Source organism: Cololabis saira, chromosome 21 (genome assembly GCF_033807715.1).
Source record: "Cololabis saira isolate AMF1-May2022 chromosome 21, fColSai1.1, whole genome shotgun sequence".
NCBI classification, from domain to species: domain Eukaryota; kingdom Metazoa; phylum Chordata; class Actinopteri; order Beloniformes; family Belonidae; genus Cololabis; species Cololabis saira.
In genome coordinates, this window is record NC_084607.1 from 25,017,032 (window position 1) to 25,031,276 (window position 14,245).

General features: G+C 38.2%; 1 protein-coding gene across 1 annotated transcript; it reads left to right on the forward strand.

The window, feature by feature from the left end:
- The first annotated feature begins 241 nt into the window (after nt 1-241).
- On the forward strand, nt 242-10,249 carry atp6v0ca (ATPase H+ transporting V0 subunit ca). The gene is made up of 3 exons (XM_061712221.1): nt 242-477; nt 7,445-7,628; nt 9,102-10,249. Exons 1-3 carry the CDS (start codon nt 402-404, stop codon nt 9,304-9,306), a joined length of 465 nt encoding a protein of 154 aa, XP_061568205.1. The 5' UTR covers nt 242-401; the 3' UTR covers nt 9,307-10,249.
- The last annotated feature ends 3,996 nt before the right edge of the window (nt 10,250-14,245 follow it).

Genomic DNA, 14,245 nt, shown 5'->3' on the forward strand with positions numbered 1-14,245 from the left:
TACTTGCAGCAGAACATACCACAATACCCAACTGTACAACATTTGTATCAAGGCAATAACACAAATAGCCATAATATACAAATAATTTAATTTTTTCTATCAAGTAAAACAATTTCACAAGGTAGCTTGTGACTGAATAAACCTCGTTAATTGGATATTGTAGTGTGTTTTGGTTTAGCACCCCCGCGTCGACACAATTGGACTCTTCCGAGATGGTCGGTCATGTGACTTTTTCCGTTTCGCCATTTTCCTCCTCTACACCGGCGCTCTCGTTGGCAGCTACCTCGTCGTCCCCTCACAGCGTTTTAACCTGTCCAGAGGTGACGGTGGGATAAGGGCAAATCCCCAGAGAGACAAATAGTCTTGCCTTCTAGCTTTATATCCACCACAGAAGTGCGAACATGTCTTCTGAGGAGAGCCCCGAGTACTCGCCTTTCTTCGCGGTGATGGGAGCCTCTGCGGCCATGGTCTTCAGCGGTAACTACACCAGCTCTCATTCATTTATCACCTGCGTTTCTCTGCCCGTGAAGAGGACAGCCCAGTCACAAGCTCAGTGCACAAGCTCGATTCACACCAGGGTGCGAGCTGCGACGGCTGTCATTAGTCGGACATGCGTGGCTGGACGCGGGGGCGGTCACCGCCTGCACACCTGCCGGGGGACGCGTAGCCTACGTAGCCTACGTAGCCTACGGCGTAGGGAACGCGGCGATGCGCGCCTTACGCCGTAGGCTCTGCGTTGGTGTAACGCGGAACCATAAATCCTTTAATCCGCTGTAATGAAGTTATCAGACAGCACGCGATGGACCATTATGGATCATACTTAAGATGTTATTATCTTTCGAGTTTAGTAAAAGCGCACGGTTCCTGGTGGTTTAAATACAGGAGAGGCAGAAGCGAGGCCCAGGAACCAAGGAGAGAAGTTCATTCATTCATTCATTCATTCATTCATTCATTCATTCACGCCTATAAAACGCCTATACAGGACTGTCTCAGAAAATTAGAATATTGTGATAAAGTTCTTTATTTTCTGTAATGCAATTAAAAAAAACTAAAATGTCATACATTCTGGATTCATTACATACCAACTGAAATATTGCAAGCCTTTTATTATTTTAATATTGTTGATTATGGTTTAAAGTTTAAGATTAAGATTCCCAGAATATTCTAATTTTTTTAGATAGGATATTTGAGTTTTCTTAAGATGTAAGCCATGATCAGCAATATTAAAATAATAAAAGGCTTGCAATATTTCAGTTGATTTGTAATGAATCCAGAATGTATGACATTTTTGTTTTTGTAATTGCATTACAGAAAATCACAATATTCAAATTTTCTGAGACAGTCCTGTAAAACAAATACAAATCCTAATTTCTTACTACAGAAAATAGCTTTAAGCATAATTAATAGATCTGACTATTATGAACCAACAAATAATCTCTTTATCAAATATAATACTCCATGACATAGTAGAGCAGAAAACTGTTTTATTTGCTTTTTAAAGCCCATAGAAACTGCTTCCAGACGGCATTCAGGATCTTTTCCAAATAAAAGAAACCCGCTCTGACCTGAAGGGGAGACTCATGTTTGGGATGACGACAGCAAGAACCAATATTAAAAAGAGATGTACATCAATTAAAGGGGACCTATTATGGCATCTAATCCCTATTTTAAACAGGCCTTGAATGTCTTAAAAACAAGCTTTTGATTGTTTTTGCTAAATAAATTAGAAATTCAGCCTCTAAACCATGTCTTTATCTTCTCATTCTCTAACCTAATTTTCTATGAGGGATTCTGAGTGGGCGGGGCTATGATAATGAGGCTCTGTGCTGATTGGCTGCCTGAATGACGCGATACACCGCTACGAAAAAATGGCAGAAGCTCCGGCCGGCGGAGTTACACCGTGTCCTAACTGGATGTGATGCGAGCAAGCGTCGGCAACAAAATCAATTCCATTGCTTTATTTTCTATTGGACTGTTCTAACTGGACGCAGCGATGTGCGCCGTTTTGAGCTGAACATTTGTCGGACGCCCTGCTTCTATTTTCTTCCTGTCGCTCACGTTGAAAGCCGGTTGAAGGCGCTGTAGGAAACAGTCATGGATGAGGAACGGCTGATCCAGTTAGTTGAAATGAGAAGTTATCTCTATGATTCCTCCTCATTTCACTACAAAAACCTCAATAAAGTGGCAGCTGCTGGAGGGAGATGGACAGAGAGCGTCCGATGTCACGCAGTGCTACGCGATAGTCGGACGCTCCATGCAGTTACACGGTTTTATATTTGTGGGCGTGGTTTGCATTTTGGTTACGTAACGAAAATGCGCCGAATCTGAACGGCTCGTAGATCCACATCACACTGGACGGCTCATCCGGGCGGCTGTACAGACACTGCAGAATTTGGTTGCTTTCCTCCTTCTCTGAGTTGGCAGGCTGAGGGGAGACCACTTTATGAATGTTAAAACAAGAAAAAACATGTTTTTCAATAATAGGTCCCCTTTAAGGCAAGAGAAATATGGAATAGTTGTGACAACGACCTAAAAATGTGCAGTTCTATCTACAAGTTTAAGAAAATGTTTAAAGAAAATATTGTAAATAAATATAAAACACTATAACTGTAAAGTATATTATCAAAAACATTCTAGAATGTGAAACGTCAATTTTATTTTTTGTCGTCTTTATGCATTGTTTGTTTCCACGGATTAATGCTAATGGTTCAGATTTAAGCTGATCACAAGAGAAAAAGGGTAGGCACTATAAACTACTGCTTCAGCCTACACCTTTTCGGCAAAAGCAATGTTTATTTTACTTTTTTAATTTTGTTTTGTAAAAAAACTTGTACAAGACAGAAATAAAGACCATTCATTCATTCATGCGTACTGACTGATGTACATCCATCCACTCTTGTCAGAGGAAATATATTCATGTACCCTTGCAATATGGTTTCCATGTGAGAAATTTAAACAGCAGACAGTTATATCCATGATTTGCAAATCAATAATGAAGTGAGTTTTTTTTTCTTTTTATAATGATGAGGCTGGCGTTGATTCATTTTCTCTGTTCAAATTACATCATTCGATTCAAAAAATGTCCTCCAGATGCTTCCTCTTAAAAATGTTGCTCTTACCATTAATTTATTGTACAGTATTTATCAAAACACTTTGTAATGCACAAAGCAAAAGAAATGTCACAGTGATACTAGCTAACAAATGACATTCAGTTTATCTTAAATGTCTCTTCATAATTAAATATTTTCCAAACCAGCTTTCAATAGGTAAAAAATGTACAGTTTAACCTGTAGAATCATAATGTTCTGTTTTCTGTTGCCCAGGGTCAAGTTCTTTGCACTCTACCTTTTATTTAATTCAAGTGAAATGGTTGTCATTTTTTATGTATTTGAAAATATGAAATATTACCAAGATTAAACACCCTGTGGCCCTTAAACTGTACATAAGCCACACAAGCTAGATATCAAGCAAGAGTATTATATTAGCTGGATGTTTTTACTCTTAAGGAAGTTAAAATGAGTTTTAGCTCATTTTTGGGTACGTGATGGGTATATAAGTAAAAATCCTCTCAAAATGTTTTAAGTAGTTGGATATCTTGTGTTTCAAATCGATATTCCCAAACACTCACTTTTTTGTTTTAGATATAAGATGAGGAACTGCTGGAGCATCAGAAACTGGCCTGGCGAGCGGTTGCACTTGAGTGAATGTGAGCGAGATATAAGCGCACTCTTCTACAATTACTTTTGCAGTGTGTGCAAAACCCACTATATTAAATGTGTGTTGGTGACGTCTTGACACCCAGTTGGATTAGTGCATAATTAAATCTGAATGAGACTTCCTTACATTGATGTTTTGAGGTATGTGTCCTAGAAGTGTCTGTTCTGCATTTCATGTCCACTTAGGACCGTCTATGGCTTAAAAGCTTTTTTTTCTTTCTTATTTTCATTTATATAGTGCAAAGATCAATCTTATTCTTTTTAAGGACAAATTGCCCACTCAGTGGTGGTTAAAATATTAAATCTTAACTTCACATCAACAATTTAATTTAATGCTTTGGAACTATAATGAAGCAACTGAATGCCGGGCGCCGCTTTATACACGTCTTGTGAATAACTTTGTACTCAGTGTGACATTTTAGAATTGAAGGCTCCATTTTATTTGCTATTCTCTCAAGAAAAAATGAGTTATGTAAGATCTTCACACCTTTGTGTGATTTAGACAATATCTACTAGGTTTAAGACAAGATTTAATTTTTAAATGCGGATATAAAAGAATACATACATATTGTTGTTTTCTAGGAATATTTACAGTTATAATATAGATAATAATATTACAGAACACCAAGTACTTTATATTACATTAAGATTATTCTCAGTGTTCACTGTCACCACCTATTTTCTTCTAACCTATCTCTGTTCTCATTTACTGTATTTCAAAACAACTGAACACATTTACTACAACACTACATTTCACTACGTGTCTTTGTTTAAAAAAAATGCAGATAAGGTTGTTAACATTTCAGAGATAAATGTTATTAAACTGTTATTAAATGGCACCTAGCTTTCGTTAGGTGCCAAAAGTAAATCTCAGTGATTTTGAGTTAGAACAGAACATATGTTTGCAAAAATAGTAGTTGATGTTAGCACATGGGGCAGAAACCAGACAACGCGCTGCTCAAACAGTCCTTTTTATACACTTTCATGTGAAGAGGCAGAATGTATTATTAGAAATAAGACTAAAATTGTCAGCTATTCAGCTTTTCTGTGACATGCACAGCAGAGTTTATCCCATGTGTGTTGGTGGACCTTGAGGCACTTGCCTAAATTGACTGGCATCCATCTGTGGAATAATGATTAAATACACCTTTCTCTATAAAGTGTAACAGCTGATGACGTACGTCAGAGTGAAAGCCAAGAGAGAAAGCCAAGAAACTGAGGCAGCAGGCCTGTAAGATGAGATTGTTGTCAGCTTGCAAATCTAGTGAAGGCCATAAAAGCCCAGCAGCGTCAGTCTTTATCAAACAGAAGAAATTTGGAAACACTTTCTCCCAAAATGGTTTTCCAGTCAAACTCATTGGGATGAAGAGCCTTGGCTAGACGGATAACCACAAATCACCACTTTTGTGTAGATTGACTAACCCTCCAGAAGAACGGCCTTATCTGCAGCATTACAATAATTAGGCCTACAGGACTGTCTCAGAAAATTAGAATATTGTGATTTTCTGTAATGCAATTACAAAAACAAAAATGTCATACATTCTGGATTCATTACAAATCAACTGAAATATTGCAAGCCTTTTATTATTTTAATATTGATGATCATGGCTTACAGTTTAAGAAAACTCAAATATCCTATCTCATTATTAATATTAAAATAATAAAAGGCTTGCAATATTTCAGTTGATTTGTGAATCCAGAATGTATGACATTTTTGTTTTTTTAATTGCATTACAGAAAATAAAGAACTTTATCACAATATTCTAATTTTCTGAGACAGTCCTGTATATGTAAGCGATGCAAGCTGGATGGAGGCCGTTCCTTAATCAAAGGCACATGACACCCTGCTAGAAGCTTGGAAACAGACAGTGAAACATCATATTGATAGGACTTATTTTCTGTTGGGATGTTTTTCCTAATAGAGATGCTGGGAAACTAGTCAGAAGAGACAAGCATGCAGAAAAATAACCCACAGTTACCTTCGGTGGTATGTTCATGATTTTCAGCCAACTCATAGATCTACATTTTAATGAAACAGCAGCTAAACCGTAATGATCAGGAAATCTTTTCAGGTTAGGTGCTTTTCCATTGTGAAATGTTGGCTGTAGAGTGAATCTGCTTTTTCATGATTGCATTGTACCATAACCAAATATTTGTGGTTTTATGTATCAATGTTCACCCACTGGTTGTTACATGTTTTTTTTGTTGTGGTTTAAGTTTTTCTACTTTCAATATTTTAACAGTTAAGGCTTAACCTGGCAGGATGATTTATGCTTGACTGCTTGTGGTCTTGATACATTTATCCTTACGCTACAGTTAGTTACGAACTGCATCTATTTTACACACACACACCCTCTCGCTGCAGATAACAGTCAGCAAAAACAGCCAGTGGACCACTAAAAAGAAGAATGTCTTATTTTTTTACTTCTTTACACAATGGTAAAGACTTGAACAAAGGTTTAGTAGTATATTTGATGAACACAGGTAAAAGCGGTAATCTAGCAGCACATTAGTATTTCTGTTTGGGGGAGTAGCATCATAAGGGTAACTGATATTTAGTTCATCAGACATCTGCCTAGTTAGCAAGCCTGAGGCTATTTATTTCAACAATTTTAGACATGTGAAGTCCCATGACTATTTGCTACAGTTTATTTCAACAAAGCATTACATTGAATTTGACAAGCAGTGAGAAATGAATTAATGTTTAAGTTGAAAAGGGCAGAAGCCAACTGGAACCAGAAATTTACATTTTTCTGAGGTTTTCATCTGTGCCATCTCAAGTTTTCAGAGTGTGTCTGACGTGTGATAACATGTGGTAAATGCTAATTGTTGAAATTTAGGAAGTTGTAGAGTTTAATAAAGGCATGCTCTGATTTTCCCCAAAACGTGCTGGATAATTTTCTCCTCAATTACGCTGACTAGCTGATGAAATGACGACCATCTGTCAGAATTCAATATATCAAACGGCATAAAAAAAACTGCTGGACTAATTATAATGAAGCACTTGTGTGCAATGAAGACATTTTTTCTCTGACTCTAGTAAACAAAACGTAGTGTTTCATTGTCCCTTCACAATACACAGTTTTCTTGACTCATGCCAAACCTTTTCTCTGCAGTTTCATGATACCATCAACATTTGTTTTTTCCATTAATGTTTGCCCTAATTTGCACCTATGTAAGTTCAAACATCTAAGATCAAATCTCCAAATAGATTTACCTTTTTTACTTTTTATTTTTTTTTGGCAGATTACATGTCTGTCATTTCTGGTTTGCTCTTTTAGTCCAACATTTTAAAAACATGTACCGGTATGAAATCAGTGTTGCAATTGGAAGCGTATGGCTTGAAATGTTTGTCTGACATTATCTTTTTGTTAGAGTTTTTAACCTAGAAAGAAAGCACTGCTACCAAACTGCACATACTCTGGCACTGGTACTTACTGGTTCAGATGTGTCTAGTGGGTGGTGTTACATTATTCATTTTTATCACTTTATTCACTGTAGGTGTAAATAACCAGTGGAGCTTTGGTGATTGAACTGGTGTTAGGTAATCCTTTTTATGTAGTTATTGCACTGTATGCAAAGAGATCATTTAAGAGTATATTTTTTTAAGCTGTCACTATTTTTAAGCTCCAATCATTTCGTTGTCTTTTACAGTCTGTATTTAATATTTGAAGTGTGCACTCTGAATAAACAGATGTAATAGCGACCACCTCCTCTCTCTTCTTCAGCATTAGGAGCAGCATATGGGACAGCGAAGAGCGGCACAGGCATCGCAGCCATGTCGGTGATGCGGCCAGAGCTCATCATGAAGTCCATCATCCCTGTGGTCATGGCTGGTATCATCGCCATCTATGGGCTGGTGGTAGCTGTGCTGATAGCAAATAACATCTCTGAGAGAGTCACTCTTTACAAGTAAGATCCATGTTAACCTCTTTCTGACCATGTTTCATATCTCTATTTGAATTTGTGTTCTTCTTTTGGGCATGATGGGCTATCACATACAGGACTGTCTCAGAAAATTAGAATATTGTGATAAAATTCTTTATTTTCTGTAATGCAATTTATAAAAGAAAAAAAAAAGTCATACATTCTGGATTCATTACAAATTAACTGAAATATTGCAAGCCTTTTATTATTTTAATATTGCTGATTATGGTTTACATTTTAAGATTAAGATTCCCAGAATATTCTAATTTTTTGAGATAGGATAGTTGAGTTTTCTTAAGCTGTAAACCATGATCAGCAATATTAAAATAATAAAAGGCTTGCAATATTTCAGTTGATTTTTAATGAATCCAGAAAGTATGACTTTTTTTTTTTGCAATTGCATTACAGAAAATAAGAATATTCTAATTTTCTGAGACAGTCCTGTAATTCTGTTACAGAATCTCTACTTTCAGTATTGTGATGCATCTCGATCCAAAATGTGAATATTAACAAGTGATTAAATCTTAACATTCAGATTTGCTCTTTTATGAAGTCTGTTTAAAATCAGACACTTGTCCCTCATTCCTGGATTAAGAGGAAGATGACCAACTGACATCTACACTCAGTCTTTTAATCGTGATGTATCTTATATTAGTCTGGCAGCAGATGTTATTATACTATACACTTATTGAGTCTGAGAAGCATTTCCAGTGTAAGACTTACATTTTCTACTTTTCACTGGCTATAAATACTGCTGATGCACACTAGGGTGGCCATACTAGAATGACTACAGTATTAGGGCTGGGCGATATATCGAGATTTTAATATATATCGATATATTTTCAAACGCGATATGGTACGAGACAATACCGTTTATATCGAAAAAAAAACTTTTTTTTTTAGGATTTTGATATAGCTTATTTTGTGACAAATTGACTTGAATGTTTTATTTGAGATTTGCACAAATGTTTTGTTATTTGCACAACTGTCAACCTCAGTGTCTGCCTGTTACTGTCTACATTGTATTAATTGCAAAGTGTATTTTAATTTAATTGTTATGCAGGAAAGGGATATTTGTTTTATTTTATTCAAGAAGCATTTTTATTCTATATATGCAGGCAGTTTATTTTTATTTCATTTGTTTTATACATTTAGATATTGTGCAGACCTCTGTTAATAAAGGAACCTGTGTGACATTTGGCACGAGGCTTTGTATTAAAACTGACTGTTTTTTTAAGGGTTTGCCTCAGAAAAAAATGAAGCTAACAGAGATGCTATGCTATAATGCTTTGGGGGAAACCCCAATTATGGCACAGAAAAAATATCGATATATATCGAGTATCGCCATTCAGCTAGAAAATATCGAGATATGACTTTTGGTCCATATCGCCCAGCCCTATACAGTATGAAATATAAATTTCAAGGGGGACGTCATGACAGCTTTCCTCTCTCCGTCAGGAGCTTCCTGCATCTCGGCGCTGGTCTGAGCGTGGGCTTGAGCGGTCTGGCAGCCGGATTTGCCATTGGTATCGTGGGCGATGCCGGCGTGAGAGGCACTGCCCAGCAGCCCCGGCTTTTCGTGGGCATGATCCTGATCCTGATTTTCGCAGAGGTGCTGGGGCTTTACGGTCTCATCGTGGCCCTCATCCTATCTACAAAATAAGTGTCTCCATCAAACACCATCTCATTCATTCCACATCAAAGCAGCAAGAACAAATAGGAGATTTTCACCTTCTTCATGACACCCTGTGGGTCTGACAGGATGAGATGGCAGCAGAAATATGTCGGCGGTCAACTTTGACAGCTCTGCCCTCAGTAGATCTATTCCATATTGTTTCAAGCCATCCAGTTGTGTCAGGTCTTGTGTGTGTACAGAATGGGCATGAACATGTACTGTTTGTTGTGAGATGACGTGTGGACAGTCCGCCTGATATATTGTCTAATCTTAAAACTGTACAGTGATCCAGAGTCCTCCCACCCCCAGTATCTGTAGTAACCAGTCTGTGCTGTGAGTGTGAATATCAACGTTTACCCCTCTGCCCACTCCCCCTCCTTTTTGTCTTTTGTTGGTGGTTTTTAATTGTCATTTAATTGTTTTGAGACTGCTGAAAAAATGTGCACACTAGTATTTTATTTTTTTCACTTTCTTTTCGGGGACCATTTATGAATCAGTTTTTTTTTTTTCACTATTTATGAAGAGATATAAAGACTTTGAAACTGTCTACATGGAAAACTGTTTATTGAATACCCTATATACATACAAATATATAAATGATCTGTGTATAGTTAGATGAATTGCACTGTGGGTAATTGTTCTAAGTGCTCGGATTTCCTCTGGATATAGTGTGATTATTATTGGAGGATGTTCACATGAAGATAGTGTGCGTGCGTGTGTGTATGTGTGTGTGAGTGATTTGAGTACATAATATCCACCAGTGGATTTATGTTTAATATGACATTCTCAGACACTAGTATCGTTTACCTGTAGTGCTGCTGTCTTTTTTTTTTTTTCTTTTTTTTTCTTTTGTTGTTGTTTGTTTAAAGTGAGAGCTCACTGTTCAGCCATGCCTGTCAGATTTCCAAATAAAGCTCAACCTCCTCCAGAACATCATTGTGAGGTCGATTTTCTTAAATATTTAATGAACTGCAGAGTACAGCCATGAAGCTGTTCAGACTCCCGTGGATCTAGTGGTCCCGTCGTGTGGAAACATACGGATGATCTCAGACTTTAAATCTTTGGAATAGTGGAAAAGGTAGAAATCTCATTGAAATAATGCGTTTAGTGTTACACCTCAATGATAACCATGTTTTAATGTTTAATCTTGGGTTACTGCGATTGGCTTATAAAACATGCAATCATTCTAACTTTAAACGAACATTTTTTTGGAAAAGTTCAATGTAGAAGCTGAAATAAGTTTTTACTAGTTTGTTACGTGTGTGACAGTTTCATTAATACTTTACACTTAACCATAATTTCATACTTGCTGCATATTAACTTACACTAGTCTCAAAACAAACGGTGAAAGAAAAAGGTTTAAAAATTTGCCATAAATGTGGAACTGTTTCTAGTGGATTTACTTTGCTCTTAAAGGAGCTTGAGTCAAGAATAAGAAATGAGACTCATTAGCGCCACGCAACCGTCGGGGTTACTGCAGCCAACAGCGAAGGAATCTCATGTGATTTTCAAATCAAGCTCTAAATATGACTTACAATGTTGTCTTACCTGGTCAGTAGGAAATGAGCCATGTCAGCATCTGTTTTCAGTCCCAATTCAAGTTGAAGCTGTCTCCATGACTCAAACGCGTATCCAATGTTTACTCGTGCGCAGCCGAGAAAGTGCATGCAGCGTCATGTGACGTCACATCCGCAGCCCAGCGCGGGAAATTCGGGCCCCGAATTGCAGCACATTTTGCAGCACACAGCCTGTTCAAGGCAACGGAGAGATACGCTAGAGCAGGGGTTCCCAACCTTTTTTGAGCCAAGGACCAGCAGAAGTATAAACAAAAAGCTCAGGGACCGGTTGACAATTTATGTCAATTTTAATAAACATTTTAGAAAAAAACTATGCATTTTAAAATGCAGGCTATCATCAGTGACGTTAGCTGATGTTGTGGCCTTTAAAACTTGCTTCTGCAAATGTAACTCACGTTTTTTCCTTTCGAAAAAATCCACTGGTTTGTCTTTGAGAGAAGGATGTTTTGTATTTAAGTGTCTTTGAAGCTTGGATGGCTTCATTGCTTCGTTGGCGAGCGTTTCTCCACATAAAACATAGTGGGTTTGGCGCCTCCAAATCGCCCGTTGCAACAAATCCGTATTTTATATACATAATGTCGTACTTGCGATTAAAGCTTTTGCTTTTCTTTTTGGTAGGATTTTCCACTTGTTCATCACCATTTCTTTTACTCGAACAACCAGTAAAGAAACGGCTCATGGAGGTTTGCTGAGGTCCGCTCATCTCTCCAGCAGACTGAACCTAACCTGCATACAGCACCTGTGCATGGCGCTGTTCAGTCCGGTCGGGTACCAGAACTTATTGTCCGCCAAGCCATGACAGGGCTGCCACTCAAAGAAACACATTTCGATTTATACAAGTTTTGGATGAAATTATATGACAAAAAAATGCAAAAATTGTTTTCTTAAATTTAGTATGAGGTTGCTTTAATTATGTGGCAAATGATAATAAACACGAGAAAGATGGGTACTTCAATGAAAAATAGATATTTTATTCAACTTTGCTGCTGTTCATACAAAAAGTAAATAAAAAACAACAATTTTTTTTCAAAGATTTTCACTTGAAAAATAGAAAAATCTGAGATTTTTTTGGTTGTAATGAGAAGATAAATCTTGTTCCACTGGCAGATTTTCCTACTTATTTCAAGTGAAAATTGACTTGAAACAGTTGAAAATTGGCAAATGAGTTATTTTTCTGGTGTTATTTTTCTGGTGATGACTCCAAATGTTGAAATAGCAGTAAAACCACATTCATTGATGAAATGACATAAGGGATGGAAAGGGGGGATGGCAGTTTTACAGGGGGGATGATTTGGACTTTTTTTTATTTCAGGGGGGATGATTCTGACCGTTTTTATTTCAGGGGGGATGATTTGGACCGTTTTTATTTCAGGGGGGGATGATTTGGACCGTTTTTATTTCAGGGGGGGGGGGTGATTTGGACCGTTTTTATTTCAGGGGGGGGATGATTTGGACCGTTTTTATTTCAGGGGGGATGCTGGCTTTAGTTCTTCTGAGGAGGAGACGAGCAGCAGCAGCAAGGAGGGTCCATGAAATCCTCATGAGAAGACTTGAGAAGATTTGGGGGAATCCAGGCTCGTTGGAGCTACAGCTCCATGATGACCAGGTCTACTTCAGATTGAACAGGGAGCAGTTTGACAGCCTGTTTTGGAGTGGGTCCTCAGCAGGACCACCTTCTCTCCTATTGGTCGCACCGAGATGCCCTCACAGCGCGATGAAATAAAAAAATGTTCAATTCAGGCGCAGGCAGGTGAAACGCCCGTGGCAGGTGGCCTCTCACGCGCCGCCAAGCTCGCCAGCAGAGCGAGCTGCTCTTGCGCTGCGGTAGCACATACACAATGAATGGGAAAGCCGGCGGCGGTCCCGCTTTGCGCCCTCTATGTGAAAGGGGCTTAATACTGTTGGCCCGTGAAGGTTACATTTGGCCCCATAATGGCCCCTGTTTCAGAAAAATCCTAGAACCCCCAGTGCCAAGTTTTGTTACCCGCAGCTGCGCTGACACGCAAAAAAAAGAAAAGCTGCTGAGACCCTGTCGTGCAGCGCTGCTCTCGGCAGAGATTGTATGAGGTGAAGTGAAGTAAGATGCCTCACTCCATTGGGAAAAAAACGTCTGGTGACAATTTTGATTATCGCTTTTTTGTCGACAACGTCGGCGAATCATTGCAGCCCTAATTATGATCGGAACACAAGCCATTCCACGGCCCGGTAGTAACGGCTCTACGGACCGGTACCGGTCCGGGGACCGAGGGTTGGGAATCACGGCGCTAGAGGGCTCATTCTTTTGGGTTTGGAACGCTTCATCTGACATTATTACTAGAAAACTTAAAACGTATATGAATTTTTTTTCATAAATCCTGCCTCAATCCTGCCTCATGCTCCTTTAACACAAAAATAAAAATAGGAATATTTCAAGTCAAAACGGTGACCCAGGAATTACTTTTTGAAAGCACATTTAACAAACTATATACTCTTGAGTTTATGAACCAAAGAATGACCTGATCAGAGTCGAATCAGCTCTGACAACAGTACAATGTGCACCCCCCTTAGTCTAATCACTTAAACTTTACATTTACATCCAACCATTTAGAGGAAAAGTGAGTAAAACCCTGACCCAAGGACACGTAAAGAGCAAAGTAAATCTAGGGGTGCTTGATGTGAAATCCTCTGAGAGTGTTTGGCAGGTCTCCTCTCATCGTCGCAGTCATCGCAGGTCAGACAGGAGCAGCGGGGGTTAATCTGACATATTTGGCAGGACATGCGTCCAGGTTTGGTTTTACTTGGCAGCCATTCAATGAAACAATGTAAGCAGCACATTTGAACCTTTTTCCAAAGTTAGTGCAGGCTTTAAAGAGCACAATCATTAATAAATATTGGGCAAAAGCAATAACCTATTTTTTGAAGGATGGACTACAGGTCTAAAGATAATATAAAAAAAAGACCAAGAGTGACTATTGTTAAGAACCTTAGTGTTCCGTGATTAACATACATGTAAGCGATGCAATAAAAATGGACCTTTCCATAATCCAACACTGACGTAAAAGTGGTAAGGAGTAATCTCCTTACATCCTTACTCAGAAAACAAAACATAGAAAAGAAAAATAAATCAGAGTTTTAAGGTATTTGAAATATCTACTTAATCTCAGAGCTCGGAAACTGATTATACTCGGATGATTCAGCAGCTTTGATTTTGCATTTAAGAGCATCACATGTTTAGTTTCATTAGTATTCAGAAAAGATCCCGCAAGGCTTTGTTAAAAACTTGTTTTAGCCAACAGAGAAGCAGATACACTGGAAGTGGAAATACACAGTGGAGACATTTGGATCGAGGTTGTTAATGTATAAAATGAATG